This window comes from Anoplopoma fimbria, chromosome 9 (genome assembly GCF_027596085.1).
Source record: "Anoplopoma fimbria isolate UVic2021 breed Golden Eagle Sablefish chromosome 9, Afim_UVic_2022, whole genome shotgun sequence".
In the NCBI taxonomy this organism is placed as follows: Eukaryota; Metazoa; Chordata; class Actinopteri; order Perciformes; family Anoplopomatidae; genus Anoplopoma; species Anoplopoma fimbria.
The window spans coordinates 27,331,559-27,356,690 of NC_072457.1; the positions used below are offsets into that span (position 1 = coordinate 27,331,559).

At 40.0% G+C, this 25,132-nt stretch overlaps 2 protein-coding genes across 2 annotated transcripts; one reads left to right on the top strand and one right to left on the bottom strand.

Moving 5' to 3' along the window:
* Nucleotides 1–2,098: 2,098 nt before the first annotated feature.
* Nucleotides 2,099–23,101, top strand: hap1 (huntingtin associated protein 1; the record flags this gene model as incomplete). Its single annotated transcript, XM_054604328.1, has 15 exons — nt 2,099–2,432; nt 2,799–2,987; nt 12,517–12,593; nt 12,869–12,985; nt 13,099–13,193; nt 14,067–14,175; nt 14,407–14,485; nt 14,572–14,702; nt 14,791–14,865; nt 15,678–15,889; nt 19,645–19,863; nt 20,043–20,380; nt 21,126–21,314; nt 21,547–21,649; nt 22,465–23,101. Coding segments are annotated over 15 exons (2,661 nt in total), but the record flags the coding sequence as incomplete, so codon positions are not given.
* A 1,324-nt stretch (nt 23,102–24,425) lies between these two features.
* LOC129096491 (gastrin/cholecystokinin-like peptide) lies at nt 24,426–24,894 on the bottom strand. Its single transcript, XM_054605292.1, has 2 exons — nt 24,651–24,894; nt 24,426–24,502 (listed from the first exon to the last, which is right to left on the bottom strand). Exons 1-2 carry the CDS (start codon nt 24,892–24,894, stop codon nt 24,426–24,428), a joined length of 321 nt encoding a protein of 106 aa, XP_054461267.1.
* Between the last annotated feature and the right edge of the window lie 238 nt (nt 24,895–25,132).

Genomic DNA, 25,132 nt, shown 5'->3' on the forward strand with positions numbered 1-25,132 from the left:
CTAATAACCATGTCCACTAGTGTCACCCCCAAGTGGCCGACAGGGTCTCGCTTGGCTGCATGGTTAACAAACCAACAATGTGTTTCACTCCCTGCTAAATTAGAACTGACAGAGTGTTAATGCGAAAAGATTGGACAGGCCTGTTTTTTTTATTTTTTCATCAACATGAGTTCATAGCTTGTAAAATTAGGCTTATTTTACACCCACAGTTTATGTAAAATGAAAGTTATTTTGTTGTGGGTATTTGTACGTGAGGACATTCACTCTCCTCACACCACACATACTGTAGATTCACAGCCAGAAATAGCCCGTCTGATGTGGGTGAATGGCTGAAGTGTGTGCAGGTGGTGGGCCTCCTCTGACATCTAGAAGAGGAAGAGAGGATTGATGAGGAAGTGTTGGCCACAAACCAAAACACTCAGCTGATTGGATGAACAGCAGAATAGAGGAGAAGACCAACAAGGAGAGAGAGAATTAAAGGGCTCTCTGGTGATGGTGATGTAGTGATACTGCCGTTGGGGGAGTCAATTCAAATCAAGTGTAATAAGATGGGTGTGTTCGGATGTGTGCACAGCTGCAGTATTCAGCTGTGTGTGTCACGTGCACATGCTGGCCCTGTACTCAGGCTAGTAGCTGTTGCTTTAATTGGGCCTAACCTTCTGCCCTCCAGCCAGCATGTTTTATTGACTGCAATAACTGGGTCGAGGTATCAAGTGTCCTTTTGTTAGCAGCCTGGATAGAGTATTAAGCCATTAATTGAGTTGAAGAGTGTTGTAGCTTTACTACACAGCTTTTTGAACTGTATAAGAATATTTTTAATATTTATATAAAGATCTGTATGATTCAGTATATATTATCAAAATCGGTGTCATGAAAATTACTTTTTGTTTTAACTCTTTATGTTTACTTCCATACACACAACATTATTGTAAATATAGTAAAGGAACGCTTTTTTGTAGAAAAGCTGGGATGGAGCGCTATCCCATATGGTGCTGTGCTGGCAGATATTATATAAACTAGAGTTAAATAAAAAAGTACATACATTATACACTCAGTTGTCGATTCATTTGGCCTACATAGTTAATCCTAATGCCCTCAAATAAAATAGTCAAGCAATTAATACTCCCTTCATGCAGGTTTTGGTCATTTTTTGAGGATGTGGCTTGTGGTTGAACTGTATTGTGTTATACAGAGAGGTCTGTTTTGTTATTTCGCTGCCCTCATTGATATAAATTGGGTGCGTTAGATTGCAATATTTTCAGCTAGGTGTAACATGCCAACTGATTTTGCAAAGATTGTAAACCTTACAACATATAAGACTCTTGTTTTCCACATATATATGTCATTGGGCAATATTTAAACACTGTGTATGGTGCATCATGTCAGAGATAATACTAAACCAGTCTTGGGTCAGCGCATACTCTATTCAGTAAGACACACATCTTCTAGCTGTAGCTAGTGGCGTTAACGGTTCAGTTCTGCGTGTGATCCACAGAGCATGTACCACCTCATTCTGTGTGTGTTTATAAAAAGAGGTGTTTCAGTTATGAGGAACCTGATCTGAGTGTAGCTTCGGGCCGTGGTAACTCTATCTTTGTGACCCTAAGACGCAGACAGAAGGCCGGGCCCTGTTTTTGCTTCTAGTGAAAAGCTCTTTGATCGAACAAAAGGTTTGATGCTTGGAGAGATCAGATCTTTTGAAAAATAAATGACTCTCAATTACTTACGTGATTAGATGTATTGGATGCTCCCAAATTTGCTGTTTAAGTAATAATGAAAATATTTAATTATGATGCTTTCTTTGCTAGTTACTGTTTTATATTACAGATATAAAGTATGTAGTATAGCTGCACAAATAAAAGAAAGGTTTGAAGAATACAGTATACACCTCGATTTCCTAATCAGATGAGTGCAGTTACTTATTATGAATTTACTAGTATATTAATAACGTTAGTGTCCTGCTGCACTTTATTAAAGACATAAATGCACTTGGTTCCTTTAACCATCTAAAGTGGTTCTACTCTCTTTGACTCACTCTCTTCCTCTTTGTTTTCACTCTCTCTTTTCATTACCTTCTCAGCCAATGAGAGCCTGATGCCCTGGAAGCCTGCGTCCTCTCCCTGAGCCACCAGGGGGCCTGAGTCCCACAGTGGGACACCCAGCTCTGGGTTTGTTCACCCTGAACCCTCCGGCCCCAGTCAAGCTGTCCCACCCTGCCTCCTCTCCCTCCCCCTCTTCTCCTCCTGCTACTGTTTCTCCTCCCTCCTGGTCCCCACAGGCCCACCTGGCCTCCCATTCAGCTTTCTCCCTCCATGAGGGGTGGGGGGAGGCATCGGGGGGCGTGGATGTGGACCCCCAGCCTCTTCATCTTGATTCACCTGAAAAGCTAAGGGACCTGGGGAAACGATGCCATGATGTGTCAACTTTAACAGGTGAGTCACAAAGGAGGAATAACTTTTTAAAGTATAATAATTTCAAAAGATAAAATATTTATTGCCTAATAAAGATGAATACTTCACTCATCAAAACGCAAATTACTTAAATATGTTGATGATGCCAAGCCCCAAAGGATAATTTAATTATATTTTGAACAGTGCACTCCTAAGTTAACAATGTAGGTTCATAGATTCATCACTAGAGGGCAGTGTGCCATCGTAGGTGACATGTCAGTCAAAGTGTGGTTGTTAAAGTGCTGTTTCCTCTCTCTGTCTTTTTTTCTTTCCTCACACATAAACCCACACACTCACAAACCTTTATACAAATGCACACATGTACAAACAAACACTCCCCACACTCAGACCTTTGTTCAAACCTGCCAGAGTTGGAGATAGTGAGCCTCCTTTCAGAGGGTCAGCCCAGCTACACCCTTCGAGCGGACAGTGTGTTTGGATACGACAATGACGACTGGCTGCACACCCCTCTGCTGCCACCAACGGTCGTGTTGGGACTCACACACGAGCAGCTTGAAGAGACTCTCAAGTACTTCTGTGAGTGCTGTTTTATGTACACATAACATACATTACATTACATTACATTACAGTCATTTAGCAGACGCTTTTATCCAAAGCGACTTACAGGAAGTGTATTCAACATAGGTATTCAACATACCGTGTAGTGTGTAGTGATGATGTTACCAGTGGTCGGCTCCTCTTCATGTTACCCTGTGAAATATTTTAGGATTTGTTGTTGTTTTGTGTAGAAAGGGTAACATTCATATTTTTCCACCTGGACCCTATTTTCCCACTTTTTTATGTCCAAGTGACTAATGGGGACAACAAGAGGTTGTAAGCTGCAGACGGCGGCTGCTAAACCCTTCACCTTCAAGGCTCAGATAGTTATTATAGGTGTCTGACAACATTGTGGAAGGGACCCTACATAGAAATAAAAATGTGTTCTTTATCTTTAGCTTTATCCGGCATGTCTCATCCACATTGTCGAAATAAGCAACATTTTCAGCCGCAACTCTGAAAGTCTTTTAGATAACGCTAAGCTACGCTTTCTGTTCTCCAACACAACAAACTCTTACAACAATGGTGTTCCATGTCACTGATCTAATTAACTCTCAGTCACAGTTCCACCAAATGTCCTCTGGTAGGTCACATGACACAGTAACAAACAGAAAAATACCCAAGTTACCCTTTGAAGTTTTTTTACAAGGGAAATGAAAGGCTTGTTTACTGATGGTGAGCTGCAGAACTGTACTTTAGTTGTTTTAGAGCTTTAAAGGTGTACATGTCCGTGTGTGTGATCTTTATATGAATTATATTCATGTTAAAAGTGAACTTCATGTCTCCTTAAGAAATTGTGATGGACATTTTTCAATATTTTCTTGACATTTGTAGACTAAATGGTCAATTAATCAAGAAATTACTCTGCAGATTAATAGATAATGAAAATAGTCTTTAGTTGCTTGTTTACTTGTTTGCTTGATCACATAATGACATCTTTTTCTTTAATAATATTCTGCCAAGAAATGAGAATGAACTCAAGGTGTGTGTGTTTGTAACGACCTGAGTGTGTGATGCCTAATCTCCCCTCACCTCTCCTCCACACACGCTGCCACATTTGTGAGTAACAGATGTCAAAAGTCACCAAGCGGATTAACTGCCGTCACTTGGCTTGGCTAAGCGGTTTCCACATGCACGCCGCACAGACGGCATATCCCAGTGGCCTCTCCGACATCATGATGACATTGAAGGCAACTCTGTTTCTGCAGCAGCCCAGAAGAGGTTTATTATTAGATGTGTAAGTTGTCTAGACTGTGCGGTGTTGGGACGCTGTGTGCATCCACACCTCAACTACTTAAAGGCTTGTTTTTATACTACCGCTTTGGCCATTAGGGATCATTTTTCATAGTTTTTAGTGAATAATTGAAAACCCTGTGATCTGCTCTCAGATAGAGAGAGCCTGACTTCAGAACAGTTTGACATTCATAACACAATGCCAGTAAATCAGCGACACAACCACTCAACACAGGTGAATGTGCAAATATCTGCCGTATGTACTTTGCAATGATATCTGAAAAGATAAGGACACCTGCTCTTGCCCATGTTAATCTCCCCCAAATCTACAGTACATTTGATAACTTTACTTCCGCTACTGCTTTGGCATTTACAGTCTCGTTTTTTCAGTAAAAAATACGGGTAACTGTGCAGGCATACTTCAACGGTTTCCCAGGAAAGATCTGCTTATCTGACTGAACTTTATTCCAAGCTATCCCTTACTCCTGATGACTTTGCCTTTTATAGTGATAGGATTTCATGAGATTGTATGGCTGCGTCCTCATAATGCTAAACAGGCTGTGCCCAGCTGGTGCCAAGCCACATGTTTGTTTAGGACAAGGACGGACTAACCTGCTCCATGCAGATTGTGCCATGTTGGAGTGTTTGCCTCTTTTTGGAAGGTGGCATATGGTGTTGTTGGTTTTTAGTGTTCTACACTCTAGCTCACAGATTCCTTCTCTGCACCATCTGTTTGTGTTTTATTCCTGTCATGCACTGCGTTTGCGTTAACCCAGTGGAGCATTTAGCAGCAGAAAAGGCAGATATTTCCCTCAGAAGCAGATGGAGACGACTCCAAATGAATGCTAATGTTGATCTGTGGAAGCTAGATGTGTAAAAAGGCAACTGGTTGCTAAATAATGTGTCCTATCAACTTTACAAGATGATAATATAACAATGTTGTGTTTGAAGCTTGGAAAATGCAGGTTTCAGGTACATTTCTGGCAGAATTAAAAAATGTTTATGCTTTGCTGTCGCTTTTTTTTTTACGTCTTCACAACTTCTCAATTTCAGTCGTTGCACTCCAGCAGATTTGTTCATTAAAATGATCTCACATAGCATGTGAAACAACATTTTAAAACCTGAAATGATAATGGTTATGAAGGGAATTAACCGTAAGTCACAATTTCATTGGAAAACACAACCAGAATTATAAGGAAGAGTTTGAGGAATGTTTTAGTCACACCTAGAATAACATTAGTGACATGCAACAACTGATCCACATAAAGGAGTGCATGTACCCGTGAATTAACTGGGACGTGCGGTGCAGAAGAGGGAGGTAACTTGTCTGGTTAAATTATTAACCTGCAGCATGTTGTGTTGCTCTTCTAGTGGAAAGTTGGCAGACTGAGGGCAGAGCATTTATGATCTTAAATAAGTAATGATTGTTTATATATTACGAGCCCTACGTGATTGTTGTGCAGTGCTGTGTTTCGCTGTGGGTCAAAACAACCTGCCGAATGACCTTTAAGGGTGTTTCCTTGGACACATATTGACCAGTGATATCAGCGCTCAGTTTGCAGAGACTTGTTCTGGTGATATGGTTCTTTATTATAACCTCACATTGTGTTACAGCAGTGGGCTGAGCGGAGTTTATCAAGATTTTATGCTAACCGTTCTTCATTGCCTGTGCTGTGTAACAAACGGCCCCTCGTGAATATGTTATAGTTATAATTAAATAAGGTTCATCTCTCAATGATCCAGGGAATATGATGTCTGGAGAAGGTTGAATCAAAGCAGATTGTTCATTTTATTACTGGGAGGTGACTCAAAGACTTTGTCCCATCTTTGCTTGTTATTATGTACAAGGTACTTGAGACTTTACTTCCTTATAACCTATGTCTCCTTGGAGCATGTTTAGTTGTGTTGTTATAGCACTGGCCTTTTAACTGCGACTGGTTGAACCATTCCCATAGAGGGTGATATGAGTTCCACGGAAACCGTTCATTTAGATGTGCCGTCCTCAAAGATTTGACTCTGCAAAGACAGAGAGCAGGGATGGGAAATCACAGATGGTGAAAGCTGCGTCTCCATTGTCTCCTGCGTGCTGCATTTGACCTGGAAAGAGTCTGTTTGGGGTTAAAAAATGTATGAGTTGGTTAATATTTGATTGTAGGAAAACAGCTGTGTCTTGGGTAGCAGCTGCACGGGCATGGGACGGACAGAGACAGGACGGTGAACATGACTGTGGATCGTTGCAGCACAAGTTCACCGGAGAATTTATTTGAAATTCCTATTTGCTGCTCATAGAAAGCAACCCTCTAATGCTCTGTATGACATACAAAATGTTATTCATATAAGTATTAGCTTAATCTATAAGTATTACACATACCATTGTTTTATTATAGGGAGAAATATATATTAATTGATGGATAAGACAAATACATACATTTTTTGTTTTATAGCCCCTTTATAAAACCCATCAAATCTCAGACTCTATTCACTCTATTGCTCCCATCAGACCCCTGTAAAGTGGGTGTGGCTCTGTCTGCACCAGTATTACGCAGAGCCCTCTCTGTATCTGGTATTACGTATGTGTGCAGAACAAGATCAGCCATTGGCAAGGGCGGAACCTACCATCTCCCTCAACTCCAGAGGGGTGGGTGGTCTTAATGCCGCATCCTTTTAAACTGCACAAGCATCCCCATCCTGATCTATTTTTTTAATTATAGCTAATGATACTTATCTTTTTGTGCTTGGACAAGGTCAGTGTGAGCAATATCAGCTTTTGTGGCTTGGGGTTTAGATTTCTCTTCCTCCTTCATCCCTCCTCCTCTTCCTCCCCTCTTCTCTTACCCGGTAGTCCAACGTGGCCAGGTGAACGGAGGCACGCATGACGACAGATGGCTCTTACAGTCTGAGGGATTATGTATTAACAGCAAGCAGCCCAGATTCTCTTGCACACACAGGAACACAGGTGTACACACCCACTCACGTAGGCTAGTGGCTACTGTTATCTAAAAACACACAGGCCAGCAGAATGAAGCCAGAGACACATTTGGCGTCTGACAGCACAGCGTACACACAGTAGAACCAGAAGAAGAAGAAGGGGTTTAACCGATGGACGGAGAGACGGAAGGCAGTTTTTCTCCGGTCACCATGGAGGTATGGAGCTCCTCTGCATCTGAGGAGGAGGAAGAAGAGAAGAGCGACTCCAGTCTTGTGATGGATGAAGCAGTGAAGGAGGAGAAGAAATGCCTCAACAGCAATAACAATAACAATAATAACAACAACAACAAGGAAAGCCTTTGCCGGGAGGTAACACAAGGTGAGATAACCGTGAAGAGGCAGAAAAGTAAAGGCAGGTGGGATGCACAAGAGGCTGATCAGGGATCTGCAGAGTCAATGTTTAGAAGAGAGAGTTAAGAAAAATTAGATGTAAAGCATGAGGTATAAAATGTCGTGGTTAATGGTTAATCTGCACTGCAAATATTGCTGTGTGGCGTGTTTTGTTGGACATTGCTTCGTCAAGGTCTTAACTAACTGCTTGAATACTTTAGAGTGCACTTCATGTACTGCGAGGAGCAGTGATGTCATTGCATCACACAAATGATCGTTACATTCAACAAAATGCTGCTTGATTTTGTAGTTCCTGTCATGAGACTCCTTTAGTTCGACCTGAAAGAGCCCCGAGACGTGTAAAGTTTTGTAAATATCTTTAGTTTCCTCTTAGTGGTGTGAAGGTCACTGTGTGTGTGTGTGTGTGTGTGTGTGTGTGTGTGTGTGTGTGTGTGTGTGTGTGTGTGTGTGTGTGTGTGTGTGTGTGTGTGTGTGTGTGTGTGTGTGTGTGTGTGTGTGTGTGTGTGTGTGTGTGTGTGTGTGTGTGTCATGTGTCCATGCACGCTGCAGCAGTGTAATCAAGCCCTGTGTTCATGTCAGCAGTTGTTATTGGCAGCGTTGTGAGTTTGTGTTTTATTATATGGAGGTCAGAGCCATAGAGTTATGGAGGAAGAGCGCTTTTGGAAATAGAGAATTCAATTGGTCGATTTGAGATTGATGAAATTACCTGAATGCTCTTCCTAAGAAATGACTTTGAAACAAGATCCTTTGAGGGTGTTGCCTGGCTTATAGTGACTATCCTCCTCTGTATCAGGTGTTCTTTGTCTAAATGGGCATGTGGCTGGCATCGGCACGAATGCTGCGACACGGGCAGCCCTCCAAAAAAACAGGACACTCAAACAAATACCTTTCTAGCCCCTCTGTTATGAAATAGGATAAATAAATTGGATATATTTTAAGTGCACATATCCTTCAGTTGTTTTTTGCTGGACACATTGTTGCGTGTGCGTCACTGTATTGACATGTTTGTATTGCTAAAATCAAGTTTTAGTTTTTAACCCATTAGTGATGAATCTGATAATTATATTTATAATGTTATTTGTAATGTTTAATTGTGAGATTTATGTTACCATTGTAAAATAAGTAGGACCGTTCACTCTTCAAGGACGCAAAAGAAAAATGTCCAGACAGATCAACATTAGCTCCCGCCAGTCTAGTCAAGTCTGGACCTTCAGAACAAAAGAGATCAATAGAGGATCAAAGAGAATCTTATTTTTGGAGCTGATCCATGCCCGTCTGATCCCCACAAACAAAACAGACGTCATAAGTATAAGTCTAATAGGTTCATCCATTAGCTACAGTATTAACAAGCAAGCAGTTCAGGTTGGCTTCCTGGATTTAGTTCAACCCAAACCTTAAAACCTCCTGCTGGCATAACGGCATATCTTTCCTTGATCTGCTCTACGCCGTGGCCGTCAGGTCAAGATGAAATAGATCTGATATTACCGCTGGTGAGACATTGTGGGTGAACAGTTTAGGTGCTTGCAGTAAAAATGCATTCATTCAAGTGCAAATAAGCCCATTCAATACACTTTACTTTAACATAGAAGAAGTAGACTGATGTGAAGTAATGAAGGTACTGCTGATAGAATTTAAATGACTTTGTAGTGAACTGGGTCTTATTTTGTGTTTGTATGTACAGGACAGTATCTGAAACCCACTGACAGTCTGACTTTGCTTTTGGGTTGCAATCCATTCTAAGTACAGTAGGATTTGAGGATGTAGAACTATTATGGGATTAACCTTTGTTAATTCATAGAATTTATTTTGGCAATTACGCAATCAACCTAATTGTGCGTAGTTTCGGCTGCAGTTTATTAACACTGTTGTTTGGTATACCATCTGATTCAAAGTAATTTAGTGAGTGCTGTACTGACCAGCCAGCAACATCTTGTTATCAGACATAGACGTGTTGACACTGTTGTTGAAGATTAGGGTTTTAAAGTGGATGTGAGCACTGTACTTCTGTTACACCTTCTTATGAAGGTTTTGATTTAATTAATTAAGAGTCAAGCTTTGAAGTTCTTTCTAGACCTCTTGACAAACAGCCAAACCTTTCAGATCAAATCACAAATGTCCAAATTTGTCAAATGTCCACTATATATATATATATATATATATATATATATATATATATATATATATAAATAACTGGGGATGCAGGTCATATATATTGCCATTCCTAATTATGAAATTCTGATCTTAAATGGAAATATCTTGACCCAATAGCTGAATAGTTAGGGCGCATGGCACGTGGGTGCAAATACGCTGAGCAGTAGAGAGTCCCCAGTTATTTATTTATTTATATATATATACATATATATGTATATGTATATATGTATATATATGTACATATATATATATATATATATATATATATATATATATATATATATATATATATATATATATATATATATATATATATATATATATATATATATATATATATATATATATATATATATATATATATATATATATATATATATATATATATACATATATATATATATGTATATATATATATATATGTATACATATATGTATGTGTATATATACACTGCATTTAGAGGCAGGGTTGGTCAGTTGTGCAAGTTTTATTCGTCTATTAGAGATTCAGTGTTCAAGTACTTTTAAATTTATTTAAAAGAGTTTCCAATATGATTTTTTCAGTTTTGTCGTCTTGTTGTTTCAGAATCTACTTTTGCAGGAGCGGCTTTGACATTTATTTCTCTTTTGACATTTGTCTGGGAAAGCTTTGTGATTATTAGTGATGAGTAAAAATTCTTTCACTATCACACTTGTGAAACTCGTTTTTTCAAGAGTTGTTTTTGCAATACTATTCAAACTACTTAGTGAGGGTGGAAACATGAGCTCTACCTAACAGTAAATCACCTCAGACTGCTATAGACATGAGTTATGATATATAATTCATGGTCAGCACGATAGTTCAGCTCAAGGTTAGGTTCTCTCCATTAGGCTGATTAGACACTGATCCAGCTATCAAATCGCTTTGTTTCCGGGCCAAATTCATGGAACTCAATCTAATTACTTTGTTGTCTGGCAACTTCCCATCTCTTTAGTCCAACTAAACTTTCTGACAAAGTAAGCAAACACAACTGTTTTGTTTTAGAGGTATGCAGTGTCATTAATCAGACGAGTCAGACATTGAAAGATGGTCGCATCTTAATGAGTTCTGCTCCAAAAGCACAAAACCTACAACTGCAGTAAGAATTACTAAAGAAAAGCAAAATTAAAATCACAAAAGATATTAACTTGACAGTGCTTGGCTCATAACCAGAGCAGTAATTACTACAATTAAGAACCACATCAATGACTCAATCGGCTCATTGACCTTACACAACGCTTCATCCTTATTGACTTTGAAGTGGACATCCACAAAGCATTCCCCGGGATGTAAACAAAGTTTCAGGTCAATAGTCAGTCTCTGTTATCCCTTCCATTCTGCACATGTCCTGCTGCTGTGAACACTTTGTCAGTTTAGCCCTGGCAGTCTCTCCTGATGAGCTATATTGGTATCCAGGAGAACGAGGTCTTTACAGCCGTCTTATCTGGGCTGAAAGGGATCAAGCTAAGAGGATCAGTATCTGGCTGACCACATGGAGATGTTGTGGTCTGTAGCTGTGGAGACTTCAAGAAGAAGAGGTGTACTTGAGGATCTCATTCATACAAAGAAGACTGTCATCAGTCTGGGTGTGTCCATTGGTGTTTTTAAAGGTTAATATTTAATGATAAAAAATGTGACAATGGTTTGTTTATGTGAGGAGAGGCTGCCCAAATATTAACCTTTAAAAACACCAATGGACACACCCAGACTGATGACAGTCTTCTTTGTGTGTAAATGACAATTTGATCTGTGAATAACAATCCATTTTTTTTATTTTATGCTTTTAATCAATTATCCATTTTCATCAGAAAGTGCCTCCAGAAACTTTTTGATTGAAAATTAAATTAAAAAATAACTTTTGATTTAATCACCAAGAAACAACAATATCAACAGGGTTGACTCTGACAAAACCAGCCCCTAAAAGTATATACTGCTTTTAAAGTACAACAGCATTGCTTTCATTGCTAAATGTTTAGTAATATCTACAAAGTAACAGCAAAAAATGTTAAATGCCTGTATTAAAATCAGTTTTCCATAAACAGTTATTTAACCTTCATCCTAAAGATAAAGTATATTATCAGAAATAAAATGTTGCTCTGTGTACATACAGACCAATTCACTGACACACAAACTAACTAACAACACTCTCATCCCTTTTTCCTCTTCCTTCCTGCCCATACAACATAAATGTACTGCTTTTACTTCATACTCATTTACTATAGGCTTTATTCCTTTTTCTTCTCCTTTTTTTAAGTTTTACTGTATTTTGCCCTCTTTGGCATCATGTTTCTCCCGGGGTTTAGTGAGTGTCATTGTTAACTGTAGTTAATTTGGTAGGATTAGTTTTGGTTTTTTTACATGACTATTATCATGTAATTCACATGTAAAATAGGTCTACCCAACCAGAGGACAAAAATATTCAACCTGTGGCAGCACTTCTAAAGTAGCCCACTTCAATGGGAAAATCACAGACCAGGCAAGCCTGAAAAACCCCTAACATCATAAAAGTATAACAAACAAATCAAACTTAAATGTCTCTATTAAGAAGAAACTCTAGTAGTTTTCTATTGCAGTAAATCTGGCTTGTTCATTAGCTGGTAAAAAAAATGAAAAAGATGAAGTGATCAGTCAAAATAATTGCTCATAACCCTTATCTCATGAGAACTGATCAGCAGGACTTTGTTGTTCCTGTTTCGTTTGAGTGATTTCTACAGCTCTGTCTCTTCATTCAGTAAATCCCTCTCTCTCTCTCTCTCTCTCCCTCAGTGCTGTGTTCAGAGAGAGTGGGCCAGGTCACCAAGACGTATCATGACATCAAGGCAGTCACCCACCTGCTGGAGGAGGTGAGAGACACACAGCAGATGAAACGGGATTATAAAGGATTAAAGTTATCTCCCTCACTGACCGTTCCTGTTCGTCACCCCTTACAGCACTCTTGTGTTTGTCAGTGAGATCAGAAAAAAAGTACATTTGGTTAAAAAACATACCTGCAATTGTGATCGCCTCAATGAAACTGTGATTGTATAATATCTGCCACATTTTTACAATATACAAATGTACTATATCATTATGCAATATTCCACACAATAAATGTAGCATTTATGTCTTTACTTTGCAGAAAGAGCGGGATCTCGAGTTAGCAGCGAGAATCGGTCAATCCCTCCTGAAGCAGAACCAAGAAATAACCGCTCGCAATGAAATGCTGGATGAGCAGCTTGAGATTGCAACCGAAGAGGTATAAACAAACCTCATGACACAAGTGTCTCACTGAAATAATGGATCTGTGTTACTTTGTCAAAGTGGTGCTTACTTTTACATCCAAGTGATATTATTTACTGAATGTGCTAGATTGCTCAACTCCGCCATGAACTCTCGATGCGAGACGACCTCCTTCAGTTCTACGCCAGCACCGAGGAGATCGAGAACGCTGAGTCACAATCACCGTGAGTTTACACTCGCACACTCACACACACACACACACACACACACACACACACACACACACACACACACACACACACACACACACACACACACACACACACAAAAGACAGAGTTTAAGGAACCACACAGCTTGAAATGTTTTGATTCACAAAAACATATAGTATTAGTTTGTTTAAAAACAAACAGTAGGTTTGTGACCTAGTCAATGAAGATTTCCTTGAAAAAGTGAATCCTTGTTATTCATGCTACTAATTTCTGTTCTATCACAACAGTTGAACAGAAAACACATTTTATTTACATTTGATTAGATATGGAGCTCTTTCAATAAACAGAGTTATAACTTTTTGGTATGTCTAGTGCTACTTGGAACTTTGACTAAAGCTTTTTTTTAATAAACAAAATTAAAACAACACAAAGTGTACTCTACTACATTATCCTTGTTCATGCAGCATAAAATGAACAGAAACCAATACTTTGTGCTGCAATGTAACATCAGAAAAAAAAGAAACTTCCTTCTCCAGTTATTCTGATATATAAAAGAGACCCCTAAATGTATCAGTGGACTGAGTCTGTGTGTCTGCTAACGTCGGAACATCTCAACTGATCTACTCAAAGTTTCCAGCTAAGCCTTCTACTAAACCTTTTCCCATCAGCAGTTCATCATTATCACTAACCATTACTGTCATATTTTCATTTATTTTCTTTGCAGCAGCTTATATAACGATTTTAAGTAAATTCATTACCACTCATTCTGTTAGAAAATAATTAGATGAAATAAACACGTTAATTTTTATTGTTCACAGTTTTTTTTTCTCTTAGTAAGAAAGACTTAAAGATGTTTAATGCTGACAATGTATGTTTTCTTGTTGTAGAATAAAAAGGAACGAATCATGCAGTTCTCTCAGCAACTTTGTCCACTACGACTTCATGCAGCAGAAACTGAAGGGTTTAGAGGATGAGAACCGCAAACTGCGAGTAGAGGTATGAAGTACCACAAAGTTCTAACACAGAAGGAAATGAAAGGAAATATTTTCATACATATAAGATGAAATGAGACAATTAAAGGTGTTCATCGTCATTATTATGGCCATGTCTGTTTAAAATCTAGCTTTTGATATTGTACTGTACATTTTAAATAACAATGATAAGTAGTTCTTTAATTGCTTCCAGTGTTAAAAGTATGACATTTTGACATCGACATTGTTTCTGCAGGCCAATGAGCTCACAACAGAGACGACCAACTATGAGGAGCAAGAACAGGAGCTGATGATGGTGTGTGTGGAAGAACTCTGTAAGTGGAACAGTCTTGTTTCAGTATATGAAAGCAACGCTGAGACGATCAGTTACAGGTGTATTTACTGGACTCGTGTATTTCAGCGTCCGTTAATAAGCGGGTCGTCGACCTGTCAGAGGAGCTAGCACGGAAAATTGAGGACACTCTCCGACAACAGGAGGAGATCAGCTCACTGCTGGCACAGCTCGTTGACCTGCAGGCCCGTTGCAAAGGGGTGAGGGAGCGTTTCTATGTTCTCTACGAATGCATTTGTGTCAAATCACATTACAACTCCTCTAACTGTCTTCTCCCCGTCTCTCTAGCTCACCCATGAGAACGAAGAGCTGAACCAACACCTGTGTGCCTCCCGTGAGAGCCAGCTAAATCTTCAATCAGAGGCAAGACAGTTCAAATCTTTTTGACAAAATATACTCACTTTGAGTAGGATTAGGAACCTTTCACATCCAGCAACACTCGGTGTGTAAAATGACATGTTTCCTTGTGACCTTCATCAGTGTAATTCTTACGTGTGCTCAATTGTGTTTTCCAAATGGCAACAAGTAGAATGTGTACACCTAAAAAATGATTTGTGTTTTCAAGTCTTCAACCAGGCATGGCATGTAAACATGTAAAGTTCCATTTAATAGTGCAATTACCAAACCACAATGCTCAGAAACAAGCCTACGGCAAAACAGCCAACAATCTAAGTCCATTTCCGTGTTGGATGTCGGCCATGTCTAAATGCTGCTGGCTGACATTCCCCACTCAACCGTCCGTCTGCTGCCAGACCTTCAGAGCTCTTGTCAATCTTCTGAGGGCTTCTAGAGAGTCAAGGGCTAAAGTGTGTTAGAAAGAGGCAGAGGGCAATTCACTGTCTACTGTTTAGCATTTTTAAAAACTTGCTTCCAATCGAACAGCTGCCTGATTGCACAATTGTAATGATTTTGCGTTTACTCCAGACTTCCGTGAGTTTGATGAGGAGGTCTCTGTGTCACACAGCACTGCACATATAATGTTTAGTTGATATTTTATTAATATGCACATCAGCTACTCTAAGAGCCTTCAGTGCGACCCCACACAGACTGGTTTGTTTGTGTCTTTGCAGATACTTAATCATTAATATGTCAATATTCAGCTCTGACTTTATGAATTATACCATGTATCCTTCTTGTACTATAATTTGACAGATATGTCTCCCCCCTGTCTGCAGCTCAAGGACCTGAAGGACAAATACTCTCAGTGTGAGGACATGCTCCGCGAGGCCTGGGAGGACATCAAGAACTTGCGTAATAAGAGCCTTCCCAACAGCACGGTGCAGCGCTACACTGCTCTGGCCTCCGTCCTCCCCATGGACTCACTGGCAGCCGAGATAGAGGGCACCTTCCGCAAAGGCCTGGACACCCCGGCACCCTCAGAGTACAAGTGAGTCTGGTGTTCTGTGTTTGTTTTCTCATGCTGAAAATGGCCGCAGGACTAGGTTGAGAAGTTTTCTGTGGAAGCTGTCAAACTGTCTATGCAAGCTACCTGTCTTTTTTAATTAGTTTGGAAAGTCCCTGACCCACACCTTTTTCTGTGTCTACTCTTCGCTGCATGAGTCACTTAGGTGTGTGTGTGTGTGTGTGTGTGTGTGTGTGTGTGTGTGTGTGTGTGTGTGTGTCCATGTGTCCATGCACGCTGCAGCAGTGTAATCAAGCCCTGTGTTCATGTCAGCAGTTGTGTGTTCAACAGCTCTTGAAATAAAACAGGTTATATCTTAAACGATAACAATAGTGATAGTCTATTATGATCAAATCAAACTCCAACACAGCAGTTGTCATTTTTCTACTCAAATCAGGGTGTGTTTTCATTATGATTTGTGGGGTGTTTTTAAAATTTGCTACTGATATTTAATAATGCTTAAAATAAACAAATGCCCCTTTTCCCTTAAATGTAAGGAGAAAATACTTTATTATATTCCTCTGACAGCTATAGTTACTAGCTACTTAAAAAAACACAAGCTTTTAGGAACTTACAGTATAAAAAAAGCGGTTGTTTCTGACCTTATTTGCTTGTAACACCTTGCTAAAAAAGATATCTATGACTTGTCAGACAACCTCTTCAATGTGTGAGCCCCAAAGAAAAAAAAAATATCCACGGTTTCACAAAACTCTTCAAATTTGTGTCGCAGAACATATCTGGTGACCCTTTGAGGGGTTACGACCCCTTGTTTGGGAACCAGTGGACTAAACCACTTAACTTTATATAAAGTCATAAGTGATGATTGAGAGCATGCATAATATACCTTTTAGTATAAGGTCTTGTGATCTTTGTAATGTGTTAGATTGGGTGAAAGGAGGGGACCAGACATCAAAACAACAGTACATAAACTAGTAATTTTTTTATTTCTTATAAGGCTGCAGTGCTAATTACTGAGCTACTTTAAAAAAAAAATTGAGCGAGAGAGGAAGACAAGGAGCTTATTCTTCTTTTTTAAGGGAAGCTCCTGTAAAAGGAAGACACAACAGAGTATGTTTTAATTAGGATATCAACATTATTAGTTGTTAGAATCCAGTGAACAGTTTTTTTCAAAGTAAAATTATTGCTGTAAATGAAACGGCATACCTTCTCTCTCTCCTGCGCTCCTTTGACCTTCAGGGCCTCCCATTTTATTTTCTGCTGTCTCTCGCTTCATGTGCATCTTCTTTCTGCAAATACTCTTTTAGGAGAGCCAGCATTTCCCTCTTGACCCTGGTGATCAGCTTTTCCTTTTTCATTATCACCACTTCCTGCTCCTGACACTTGTCATGCATTTCTTTAAGCTCTGTGGCTACTTGTTCCTCTCCGGGTCGCCGCCTTTCCTCCTCATCCAAGGTGTTCTCAGAGGACGCTTGGGGACTTTCAGTCTCTTTCCTCCCGACAGCCTTGTTGGTTTCAGTGGCCTTGAAAACCCCTTCCAAGCTGTTGATCTCATTTCTAGCGAGGAAGTATTTCCTCTGGAGTAACCTCTGTATAATTCTGTTTTTCTGCACAAGTTTATCCTTTTGCAGTACCCAACTGATCTCCATGTGCTTGAATTCCTTAACCTGCTTTCTCAGGTTGGTGTTTATAGAGGCCAGCTTCTGGTTTGTTTTCTTAGCTGTTTGAAGGGCTTGTTTGAGTTTAAGCACTTCTTCCACCGCTGGTCTGCCTGCATGTGGCTTGTGTTGTTTGGCGACATTACTGCACTGCTGAAATATATACAAGTAGTATTAAAATCACAATCACACCTAGTAAATGTATCTAAGCCTGTAACATCTGTTGTCAAAGAAAACGGTAGCAATATAAAGCTACTTTTCACTAAGACAGCATCATTTACCACAAAATGTAAAGTGGCAATCGCAAATATTTTCATTTAAATAAATGTCTCTTAAATCATTATCCATTACTGAAGGAGGTAGCACAATGGTGATTGATGCTATGGCCCACCGATGAAATTATTTCAAATGGGTCTCTGTGGTGACATTCTTGGTGACAAATGCCTTGAAAAACTCAAAAAAACTCTGAGTACAACACCATGTTTTCAGTCAAATACAAATTCTGAATCAACCGGGGGTGAAAGGGATTTTTTCCACTGAACTTGTTTTTTTTCCTGATATATTTTATGTTTGATCATAATCTATATCAGTAACTTAGTAACACATGTAGGGCTTTGTTCAGTCCAATCCATTTTATAAATAACTTACAAAAGCTTCATATATTCTTCCATAGATTCAAAGATCTGGCCATATTTTTTTTAACATTACTTCAATTTCGTATTTTCATCTTATTGGTTAAAACAATTTGCCACTCTGGTTATTTAGATTACATTTTTGGTTGTTAGAGTTATGTTGTCTGAGACAGTACAGCACATGTTTTTTATTACACTTAAGATTTAAAGGTAAGTGCTTTTATAAGATACGTGCAGTGCTGAATTTTAGTTTTGCCAACAGATTCATTCTGGTCAAATGATAAAATCTTACCTTTTTTTTTCTCTTGGGTCCTCCCCCCATGTTGAGTGACCAAAGATCTTGTAGCTTATTGTGGAAGGAAGTAGCTAGCTAGATGACTGAAACATAAGACTTATTTTAAAATAAAAACAAATGTTGGTCAATCCAGGCTCTGAGTCAAAGTGGGTGTTGTTGTTTATGCTTGAACCTCAATTCTAGAATGATGTTATCCTCAGCATTAAAATACAAAGTTCAGTCTTGACTTTGGAAACAGCCGTTGTTTATGTTTGTATTTAAATGCAGAAAGGAAGAGTTAATTCTGGAGTTGAGGTTCAAAGTTAAGTCTTGACCTTGGAACCATCAGTTGAGCAAAAAACACCCTGTTTCTTCACATCACAGATTTTTGCAATTCTGTTTTTTAAGTATTTCCCTGCACCAATCTGAATTTAGCAGCATTTGAATGAAAATGTGCTGACGATATGAAGGTTGCTTGTTCATGTTGCCAGGCAACTGTCAATCAAATCTGATCAAACCACACACCCACACAGTCCTGGTGAAGCATATGATATGGACTGACCCAAGGAAGTTATTTTTATTTACATTTTTTTTTTTTTCCAAACTTTGATTGTGTCTTCTTTAGTCATGGAATTTTGATGTTGTAGATAAATTAAATTAATATTATTATGTTTTCTGTTTGGAATAGAACATAATAAATACTAAACAAAGGAGACATATTTTCCTCCGCTGCACACCTTATGGCACCTTATGATTTAAAAGACTCCATTTGTTGAATTGTTCTCATTTAATAAAAACCTGAAGGGGTAGGCGGTGGACATGTGAACTTTTAACTTATGGACTAAAATGTAACCCTAATGTGGGTTATACCTACAACCATTATGCCCATTCAGCATGTGCTCCACCAAACTGAATGGGCATGACAACCGTGAGCATCCATCTTCTGTTAAAAGCCTGAGTCGTCTTGGTAACTTACATGAGTGATTGACAGGACAGATTTGTGCTTTCTGCCTCAGTCTTGGTGAGCTGGGATTCTGTGCATTTTACTTTGAACAGTTTTGGGTTCAAAATAAATAACAATTCATACAATTAACTTTTGCAGCTTGAAATATCCAGTGATTGCATTTCTGGTTGTATTTTTTTTAAAGGGGTCTACAACCGAGATGAATAATGTAAATTGTTTGTCATCTTTATTTGCCTCTCCGTTTCTCCCTGCAGGAACCACCCTCGGCGTGTGTTTGAAACAGTGAAGGTGGTGAACAAGGCTGTGAGGCTGCAGTCTCGGTGCCACTCCCTGGGGCTGCCAGGCTCCAGCCCGGCGTCAACTCACTCCAGCTGCACCAGCACCCCCCGAACCAGCTACTACGGCTCAGACAATGCTAGCCTCACTCTGGAGGACAAGCCCAGCTCCAATAATACTCAGAAAGAAGACAACAGGTGTGTTTGAGTGGGCATTCATGCACATACTGCACGTGCACTTAATTATCAAATGGAAAATTCCAGATAATCATTTTTAATGCATTTGATTAATTTGGAAACCTTCTTGATTACGTTAAATACAAAATGTTGCCACATGAGTTTTTAATGATTAACAGAGTCACACCCATTCACCACAGAGTTAGCGGGCCGAAGCGTCTGGGCCAGCCAGGCACACCAGGAGGCCAGGACCTTGAGGCCGCCTTGCGCAACCTGTCAGCCCGCCAGCAGAGCCACTCCTCTGAGCGGCCTTTCTTTGAAGTGGAGCGTGAGCGTAAACTACACGCATTGGCAGCGGACTGCGAGGAGGGCGAGGGCTCCAGTGGCTTCCTGACTCCTAATGACAGTCTGGTCTCCAGCCCGGCAGCATCAACAGGCACCAACTACTCCAACGGCAGCTCACGACATTCCTGTGGCTCCTCAGGTGGTTCCAGGTCCTACCTGCCCGACCGCTTGCAGATCGTCAAACCTCTGGAAGGTAAAAGTCTCAGCTGGATACTGTGTCTCATCAGTTACTTGGAACTTATCCCCATAATGTGGAGTCACGATGGAGCACAAGCATGCTGATCAGTGTTGACCTCAGTCTGTGATCCTAATTAAATATCACAGGTGCAAAGATGTTCCGCTCCTAAAAGTACAAAGTATTATTTTGAAATATTGGAAATAAGGCAACGGTTTGATTACTTTTTTTCCTTTTACAAAAGTAAAACTATTATTATATCATATGATTAGTATCTACATTTGACGTTATCAATCCAACGTTGATTGATCAACAGTTGGTGGAAGTAACACTCAAAACAAATATAGCAGTGCACATAAAAAGCCAGAGAAGAAGACCACTAGCAGAGAAATATGGATGTAAAAAATAGATGTAAACATAACTTGTTTATGTCCCAAATAACCTCATCACTGTACTTTTCACCAACATAACATTACATACCAAGACTTCATCTCAAAAAATATGCCTTATAAAGTCACAAACATTATAGTTTGTGATTTATGTTCACATTTTTTTTATTTTAAGAGTAAAGATTTTCACTTTTATCGTGTCTGAATTTTAATTTGTTTGTGCACACAGGAGGCTGTAGAATCCTTTTGATGGAGAAATTGAGACAAAGCGTCTCAAATAAATCATAGTAATTTCTAACTGTATAAATAAACATAACTGCATCGTTTTACAACGTTCTTCAACCTGGGTTCCCTCTGTCTCTCCTCCTCGTCAGGCTCGGTGACTCTTCACCAGTGGCAACAGTTGGCCAAACCAAACTTGGGAGGCATCCTGCATCCACGTCCGGGCGTCCTGACTAAAGACTTCAGGGAGCTTGAGGTGGACATCCAGCACGTCTACAGTCTGAACGACCTGGAGGAGGATGAACCCGACCTCTCGCAGCTCTCTGGAGCACATGGCATGGGTAAGACACTCTCAAAAACACTGAACTCATGCTACACACTTCCACTAGCTTCATAATTCTCTTCACCTCATTAAATCTTCTCTACAAATCCATGTTTCCTGCTTTATCTCCTCCTCTACATTGTTCATGTCCCATTAGTTGAGTGGTATTTCTTCAGTTACCAGCTTTATCAGCTCTTGTAGTTTCTCCATGCGTAGTTTAATGTGCATTTTCTCCCTTCATGATCTCGCAGTCTCTCCACCTGGTCCCAAGCTCCCTCAGACCTCTCCCACACATACCATAACCACCTGCCAAGCCCTCCAACCCTCCCTTCTCATCCCATCCTTATCCACTAGGTAAGATGTTAACTATTTTTTAGCATGCTGTTTTGTGTTATTTGGTGTTATTGTGATGCACATGAGTTACTGTAAACTTTGAACAGGGAACTCCTGGGAGATAATCATTTTGATTCATTGATCCACAGCTTTTTTTTTTGCAGTGTCACTTTCATTCATAAAGTGTGGATGTTCCAGATTTCCTGCTTCCATGACGCTTTTTCTCTCCTCTTAAACTTCTGCTCTTTACACCCAACAGTGGCAGAAAACGTCTGTCGAGGCTCTTCCTCCATCTCTAAAAGGTGCCATCGGGGAAAAGTAAGAGTGGAGGGTTATGGATGCACTATGAATGCTGGATTTTATTATTAATCCCGGAGGCACAGGACCAATGTTTGTTAAACTAACACCACGGTTAATAATTTAAGAAGTCTTTGTTTAAGGTGGTAGAGATGTGAAACATTTATCTATGACCTAACTGTAAAGGTGGAACAATCATGCACTGTGCTTCTGTCGCCTCCTAACAACACTAACTGGTTTGTACTCCCCACATATTCTCGGTTTGTTATGCTTTAATGTCTCTTGAGCTTTCTAGGTTTTCATCACAGCGAACCACCAGATCCTGTTTCATCACCACTGCCACACTAACATTGTGTTCATCCTTCTTACAGCAACGATAGACGGACACTAACAACATGTGAACTAACTGAAACTCTGAACATTTTATTATTTTTGTCATTATTTGTGCATGAGATTGCATGTTTGTGTGCGAAGAACCAGCTTTGTTTTATTATCTTTTGAGTTTTTGTTTTTAACTGTTGTTTTTTTTCTGTTTGCAGCCTTCACTCTTTCGGCCTGCCATCTTGTCGGAACTGTGAGCTCGTGACCACTTCGTCGCCATCCAACCAGCGGCCCTTTGGCCAAGGAGGCTGGACCACCACAGACACCAAACATGTAACCACTTCATCACTGGGACTCCTGCAGCTCCTGAAAGAGCGCGGCATCTCAGCCTCTCCTCACCCACACCACCACCCGCACTACAACCATAGTACTGAACCTTCACCCTCCACAGCAAAAGACAAATGTGGCGACTCACCGCCGGACAAAGAGGGACGAAGGTACATTTTCAGTCTGAACTTGGTTGAGAAGCTTCATGCTCTGGGGTTGCACAGAGTGGCAGCCTGGGGGATGACGGGCCGCAGTGGAACAGAGAAGCAGTCGGTCGTCCTCTGAAAGTTTGATGAGGACTGTTCATCACTTCCAGCTCTCTCATTTCACTGTAGTGACTCTACATCCAGCCATGTGATCTCCACTGTGCAGTTCAGGACCCACAGCTCTGGTGTCTTGAAAACAAAAGCCACAGAATGTGCTAGAGCCATACGTTAAGTTGTTGGTGTTCAGTCATATTATTTTCTATGAATGTGTGTACAGTAGGTGTGTGTGTGTGTGTGTGTGTGTGTGTGTGTGTGTGTGTGTGTGTGTGTGTGTGTGTGTGTGTGTGTGTGTGTGTGTGTGTGTGTGTGTGTGTGTGTGTGTGTGTGTGTGTGTGTGTGTGTGTGTGTGTGTGTGTGTGTGACATCTTCATCTCAGGAAAACAACCTGATTATCACCAGTTTGTTTGACTTGGCTTCTTTTTACACAAAAAAATCATGAAGAAAAAACATTTTTATACTGTGTTTCGTGATTGTCATTTTTCACGTTTTCCCCGCCACTGGTTTAAAAAAATACAACTCTTATGTGTATATAACGAAGTTGTCTTTTGGGAAAAATTAAAAAGGATAACGTGCAGTAAATTATTGTTTGTTGAAACCACAAACTGAACCGATGCTGTCACACTGGAGAACCTTCAAATGCACTAAAATACACTCTGGTCTTCCTCCTTATTAGCTGCTACATTGAGATTAGCATGTTGTATATAAGATTGTTGAATATTCTGAGTTAAACACTTGAAACGTTGATCAAGGAGCGTTGCAATGACAGACAATGCGCTGACTGAACTAAAAAATGTTGGTGATGTTGACGTCCTGCGGCCGTCTGCCCTACAGTTCATCGCCTGCTTTCATGTAGCACATGCTGTTATGGCTGCTGCATAAAGTACAGTGTCACCTGTTGGAAGATTTCTGAACTTTATCATGAGCAAAACCTCACCAAAATGAAATCAGGTTTGCCATGCTGCATCAAAGAAGGTAAATGGGATTTTTATGAGCAATATGTACATTTACTGCACTGCGTTCTATGAAAACCTTGCTTGTACAAAATCTGCTGCATTTCAAGTTATCAGGAATTTTTTAATTGCTGGGAGATAAATTAAATCAAAACAGTTTGGGGCATTCGTAATGAGTTCCCCATGACGTCAAGGGAAATCCTTATTTAAAGAAGAGCAGAAGAGTGGTCCTAATTATTTAAACAGCATGTTTCTTTGAAATCTTTCTGAACAATCAACTGTAGCAAAAAGGCATAGGATACTGTGGATTAAAAAGGAAGAAATCATAAACACAGGTTATAATAATTTGTGTTCTGACTTAAATCAACCAAACCACTGTTTCTCTGCACTACTGTTTGCTCTGTTCTGTGTTAGCATCACAGCTGTTTGAATTGTACCACCTGTGAATAAAACTTTGCATTTCCATCCAGCACAGTTTTATACGTCTCTCGTTTACTTCATGGCAGCGATGAACACACATATTACTATTGTGATAATTCTGCAAAATAGCTTTATTTATAAAGTTGCAGTGAAAGTACAACATGGACTTTATATTAAATGTGAACAAACAGCAGGAAGTCTGAGCGTCCAGGTGGCTCATTCTGCATCCCGGCGTCCGAAGTCCACCCAGCCCTGGTAGTCCCGATCAGACATGCACTCAGAGTTCATCATCCCTGTGAACAAAGCATTCCTACATGAACCACACACAGGTGTTAAGTACACATATCTGAGCATCTCCTTGGATCTCTGCCCACTCACTCAATCATATCACTTTCAAAAGTGAAACAATTAAAGAGCTTAACACCCTAAACCACAGCATACCTGAGATTGCTTGCATTATTTGTTTGGTCATAATTTCCCGTTCGTCCTCCGATAGGTGTGCCCGTCTCTCCATCCGTGCTGAGGGAGCCTGAGGCGCCGGCTCCTGTCTGCCTGCCAAGCCTCTCGCTCCCTCCCTCTTTGCTAGAAGCTGCTGTAGTAGATGAGTCTCTTTATCTTCTCCGGCTGCAGAGGGTGGCAGCAGTACAACCAGCAGTGCGAACACCACGATAAATTTCCCTGACATGTCTGTGTACGAGAAGAAACAAAACCAGTTATATTTACTCAAGGTGACAAAAGAATTCTATCTAAAAACGAATGAGAGAAGTTACCTGTTACCTGTGAAAACTGTTTGGAATATGTGCACCAAAAAAAATCCAACAAGTGTGATGCTTCTGGTGCGCACTGAGCAGATCAGCTCCTTTTATACCACAAGTTTGGTGTCAGCGATTACGGCTTGAAATGAAAGACGGATAACAGTGTTC

What these genes read in the sequence shown, in the direction of transcription:
- LOC129096491 (XM_054605292.1), bottom strand. Translation starts at nt 24,894, where the DNA reads ATGTCAGGGAAATTTATCGTGGTGTTCGCACTGCTGGTTGTACTGCTG. An exon ending in AATAATGCAAGCAATCTCAG is followed by an intron (nt 24,503 to 24,650) that starts GTATGCTGTGGT and finishes CTTTGTTCACAG; the next exon opens with GGATGATGAACTCTGAGTGC.